Source organism: Scomber japonicus, chromosome 9, assembly GCF_027409825.1.
Source record: "Scomber japonicus isolate fScoJap1 chromosome 9, fScoJap1.pri, whole genome shotgun sequence".
NCBI lineage: Eukaryota > Metazoa > Chordata > Actinopteri > Scombriformes > Scombridae > Scomber > Scomber japonicus.
The window spans coordinates 22,987,758-22,993,258 of record NC_070586.1 but is presented as its reverse complement, the minus strand read 5'-3'; the positions used below and the strand labels follow the sequence as shown (position 1 = coordinate 22,993,258).

The following is a 5,501-nucleotide window of genomic DNA, read 5'->3' as shown; positions in this document are numbered from 1 at the left end:
GGTCTTACATACAAAAAATAAAAATACATGTACATGAAATAAATCAGCATTTCTGGTATGTTTTTTCAGTCACATAAATAATCATATTCCAACAGGCTCCCAGAGTTTAGGCATCATTGTTACAATGAAGAAGGACAGCCAACACTACTGACCACTCGCAGTCTCTGTTGAACATCCATTGCTGGACAAAGCAGCACCTGGGATACTGAGGTGACCTTGGGCACAATTCCCATATCATACAGCAGCTACAACCTCTAAACTGACCTAAAGTAAACCACATCTTAATCTTTTCTCTCCCACTGGTTTTGGACTTATTTTTTCCCCCCATTCCAGTCAACAATCCTGAGCAATGTGGAAAGCTGAGCCATGCTGTTATGTGAAGACAGTAATCTGTTGTACCAGGTCTCATCTGGTCAAAAAATCAACTTCTTCTTCATCACAGCTGAAAAAAACAATAAAGAGAATATTAATGCATACATTGTAAAAATGCACTTTAATAGATCATACAGATAGTTTGCACACATCTGTACTGCTTTCAATAACACAGCCACACACTATACATATACAAATAAAACAAGCTTGTAATGAGCAATCCGCTCACCACTAAAGTTTCCGAGTGTTTAGAAATTCTCTCTCTAATATACTGTAGCATCAAGCATAGCGTATAGTTAGCCCAGATATTTTCCAAACCACAGGAGGAGATGGAAAAAGCTTTGAACCTCCCAGAAACACCAAGGTCCCACTTTAGTAAAACATACCCTACCACAATCCGCTGTGTGTGTGTACGCTACTTCACTATATTCTGAATTTCTATCTGCAGTTAAGTGTGCAGCCAACACCCTGTTAATTGCTAAGTTCAATCAAGAGGTATTTTGGATTTATGACCTTAGTGTACATAACCATGAGAAAACAGTAGGGGTTCACCAGGCTAAAATTCAGATTATGCTATATTTAACGTGGGTCTGTGTGGGATGTTCCAAAAATGTTGAGCTCTTTTCCAAATCGGTCTCAAACATTTGTTAGAGCCACTTGCCCTTTTTGCTCCACCAACCACAAATAAAACTGTTTTACCATAATAATATTGACTAACTGTATTTGACTATGTGCAAATCAAGGTCATGGTGATAACTTGATGGATTATATGGGTAAATATAGCAAAAAAGTGTGTATTACTTGTTTCCAGGCCTTCAATTTTCCTCTTGAGACCGACTGTTTCCTTCTCTCTCAGCGCCTCTGCTGAACAGTTGGGTCGGGGAAGTTGAGGGCCAGGAGTGGGAGCAGGTCGATTACTGAAGTACCCCATCTTCAGAGCCTGCAGAGCAAAAGACAACATTATAAACATGTCATACTTCCTGGATGGGCAATCTTCCCATGGGCAGTTATGTCTCCTCCTGAAATTATACTGCTGCAAGGTATTTAAGGAAAGAAAAGGAAGGAAAATATGGAGTGCAAAGATATCCAATATTTGAAAACTATCTCTCTTAACACAATTAGACCACTAATGTGAGAGTCAGAGTATACTACCTGTGTGGCTGTGGTCCTTGTCACAGGGTTAAAGGTGAAGAGTCCCTGTAGCAACTCAAGTAAGTCATCTCCAGCGGCACTAAATATATGTTCCAGAGGAGTGCCAGGAAATATTTTGAAGGACACATAGTCTGGTAGACTACTTACTCCCTGCAGAGACATTTGACAAACAAAATGTATATAAGGATCCTCACATTTCAGACATAACCACAAAAAACAAAACAGGACAAAGATACCAACAGGCCATGTCTCCTCTGTGGGGGTCCCAAGAGCCTCAAATATCTTAGTCAGCTGGTCAAGATCTGAGTCTCCAGCAAGGAATGGTATCTACATTAAAAGGAATATACACAATCATTAGTATGAACACAGAAACAACAGCAACAGACTGTGTTATGAATTTCTTCTAAAGATGAGCTTTGTGTACCCGGAGGAGTAACTCTGCCAAGATGCATCCCACTGCCCACATGTCAACACCTACACCGTACATCCTGGCACCAAACAGGAGCTCAGGGGAGCGGTACCACCTAGGAAAGACATCAGTGAACAGATAAACGTGGAGATAAATTAGATAGTTCTCAAACAAGCATACAGGACACTGCTCTTCCAGTGAGAGATTCATTCATTTGTGCTTGATTTGATCTTATTTTTAATAATACATGCTGTCACTCCTTTTAACCAACCCAAAATATACTGTATAATTTCAGGAGATACATTTAAAGTAAGTACAATTAGGCACATGGGGATTTATTTATCTTAGGATCCACTGCAATAACAGAATTCCAACAAACAGGAGAAAGCACATAAAATACAAATTCCATATCATAAACACACTGAAATGGAGAAACAGAACAGACCTGGTAACAACTTGATGTGTGTAGACTCTGTTGGGGCTTCCAAATGATTTGGCCAAACCAAAATCAGCTAATTTCAACACTCCATTGCCATCCAGCAGCAGATTATTGGGCTTTAGATCCTGAACGTGCAGAATAGTAAATTTTCACATCATATTACAGATTACATTACAGATATGTGTATAAGAAAATGCAATTTTATTTATAGAATCAATATGTTAATTATCATGTCTGTGTTTAGAAAAAAACAGATCTATCAGTGAATTGTTAGGAGACAGTATGCCATTGGTGAAATCCTCTACATTGTACTATGTGTGGTTTTCCTGTTGCAGCATAATAGACACAACTCCACAGACTTTGATTTACTTTTCAAAAACACACACAGAGAGGGAGGGAGGGAGAGAGAGAGAGAGGGAGGGGGGGGGGGAAGAGAGAGAGAGAGAGAGAGAGAGAGAGAGAGAGAGAGAGAGAGAGAGAGAGAGAGAGAGAGATTGCTTTTACCCTGTGTAGGACCCAGTGTTGATGCAGAAACTCTAATCCTTGTAGGGTCATGAGGATGTAGGCTTTGATGTTGGCTGGAGTCAGGACTAGGCTGGTGTCTTTGATGATCACCTTAAAAAACAAAAGACAAAAAGGCTTAAATAAAGCCAGATATCTGGTAACCTAATAATCTTCAACCATTATTTCACGTTCAAAATGAAATAAGACTTATCAGATCAGATAAGAGAAAGGAAGACCATTGGTATATATCTCTGTGAAGAAGTACACACAACTGGAGTCAAGCTAGACTCTCCATTGTTTCACCAGCTCTAAAAACACTGGCTGCACTATCCTGAAATGTAACATTATAGGCAATAAAAGCATCTGCAGGTGATAAATTCATACATCCAAATCTGAACATGTGGCCTAAGAATAGGCATCACCGATAAGCTGAGCATCATATTTCATCCTCATGTATGTCTGCTGCCTGGAAGCTGATAATGGCATCAATTCATTGTGAGAGCCAAGGGCGGAGTCATATTGATTTTTTTTAAAGTATCATTATCTTGTTGTGCATAGTTCTATTAGCAGTGGGCACCCATCTGCAGCCTTGTATACTATGAACTGGAGGAGGAGGTGTGGAGGGAAGGGGAACAAGAATAGCCTTAGTGACCTTGCAGAGCCACTTGGTGGTCTAGTGAGAGCACCCACACTATTCTCTCCCAAAGTGGCAAAGGCTGAGATATCCATCTAGTAGCCTGCCAGTTAAATTCAACATGAAGAGGAAGACAGATGTTCAAAATATTATATCTGTATAATGAGCTCAAATACAAGAAGTGTTCATTTCAGTCTAATCCAATCTTTAAAGGGTCTGTTCGTGGTATTTGTCTATTAAATTATGTAATATTGTACTAGTGAGCAGTATTATCCTGGAAGGTGTTGCTATGAAGATAATAGAAACACCAGTAGGTATACAATTAATGTTGTTGATTGTCCACAAAACCACAAATTAATTCCTATCAAGAGATTTCATTAATAAGGAAATGTAGACTGACCACATACCTTTACATCCTAGTTCAAATTTAGAAGACAATTTAATTTTCAGACAGAGCTATTGAATGTGTCTGCACTGGACTGAATAGGTGTTATGTCTTTCCCTGGAGAGAAATATAGACTCTTCTTTTTTTTTGTCTCACCTCCAAGTCAGTTTCCATGAAGTCAAACACAAGGCTGATGTTAGATTTATGTCCAAAGGCATCAAGCAGCTGAAACACACAGAACACGAAATTCAACATAGCCTAATACGTATTTTAATCAACTTATTCTTAACACATGACATAGAAATTGTTCGTTTTTACCAACCCCAATAATATTTGGATGATGTAGCTCCTGCAGCAGTTTAATCTCCCGAAGAGCAGTCCTATTGATACCTTAAGGGAGAGTAAACGAGAAGGGATTTAAACAGTCGGATGGATACGGATAGCACTGTGGGGTGAAAACATTACAGAAAGGGTCGCACCAGTCAGTCAGCACTTACCATCTTTAGCTTCAGTTCTGTGACCAACCTTAATCTGTCGTGAACAAACAAAAAATATTGATGTTAAGCATTAGCAAACCTACATTTGCTAAACATGTGAGCACCGGAGCTAACATCTTGTACCTTTTTAATGGCAACTATGGTGTCGGTCGTTTTATCTCTGGCTTTGTACACTGTGGCAAACTGGAGAAGAGACACAGTAAGCATTAATTGTAGATTCACAGCGACTGAAAGATTATGTTAACCATCAGTGCTACTCAGTCAGCAGCACAGCACGACCCAGCAGGGCTTTGTTGACATTAGCAACCAGCTAACGCTTTTTAGCTTGCTATCATGTTACCCACAGAACAAGTCAGAGCCCGCTCAAGAGGAACAGAAACAGAAATAAAGACTTAAATCAGTGATGTTAGTCGCTACCTACCTGACCCTCGCCGAGGAAATCCAGTTTCTCGTATCGTTTGGCTCTGGATTTCACATCAAGCGCCATTGTAGCTAACTGTCAGTTTCATGAGGAGATACTTCCTGCTCTGTTAAAGGTCCGCAGGTACTTTTTCCGGGTTAAAGGAGGTTTTAAATTGAGCAACACCTCCCCCTCCCGGCTGAATTTATCCAACACGTGGGAAAGTGACTGAGGACTCGTAGAGGAACTTTAAAAGCAGGTTAAGAGGAAATAAATATTTTAAAAATGGTATCACATTTGTAAGGAACATACATTTGTGAGATGAGCAGCAGAGCTGAGTATGTGGGTATGTATATACACACACACTCACACATACACATATAGTCTATAGTCCTCGTTTTTCCCTACACACACACATAGATATATATATGTATATGTATGTATATATGTATATATATACACACACACACACACACACACACACACACACACACACACACACACACACACACACACATATAGGACATTTGTGATTGGTAGATTATTTCTTTGTTGTAACAATGCTTCTTGGCAATACATCTAATTGGAAAGCCTGTTTATTTCCCTTTTAAATTGTGCCACATTTGTAAGGAGCATGTATTTGTGGGATGAGCAGCAGAGCTGAGTATGTGGGTTGCGCACCTCCTCCTCATGCTGGTCACCTGCCTGG

General features: G+C 39.7%; 1 protein-coding gene across 1 annotated transcript; it reads right to left on the bottom strand.

The window, feature by feature from the left end:
• Positions 1-4,901, bottom strand: cdk7 (cyclin-dependent kinase 7). The gene is made up of 12 exons (XM_053326087.1): positions 4,814-4,901; positions 4,516-4,575; positions 4,393-4,426; positions 4,218-4,285; positions 4,052-4,120; positions 2,877-2,987; positions 2,379-2,497; positions 1,949-2,048; positions 1,765-1,851; positions 1,525-1,674; positions 1,174-1,312; positions 1-442 (listed from the first exon to the last, which is right to left on the bottom strand). Exons 1-12 carry the CDS (start codon positions 4,877-4,879, stop codon positions 414-416), a joined length of 1,032 nt encoding a protein of 343 aa, XP_053182062.1. The 5' UTR covers positions 4,880-4,901; the 3' UTR covers positions 1-413.
• Between the last annotated feature and the right edge of the window lie 600 nt (positions 4,902-5,501).

Excerpts from the sequence above, each read along its gene's own strand:
- cdk7 (XM_053326087.1), bottom strand. The coding sequence starts at position 4,879 with ATGGCGCTTGATGTGAAATCCAGAGCCAAACGATACGAGAAACTGGAT. Across the intron at positions 4,121-4,217 it reads ATCATCCAAATATTATTGGG|CTGCTTGATGCCTTTGGACA; the intron begins GTTGGTAAAAAC and ends TGTGTGTTTCAG. Across the intron at positions 2,049-2,378 it reads ACACATCAAGTTGTTACCAG|GTGGTACCGCTCCCCTGAGC; the intron begins GTCTGTTCTGTT and ends TGTCTTTCCTAG.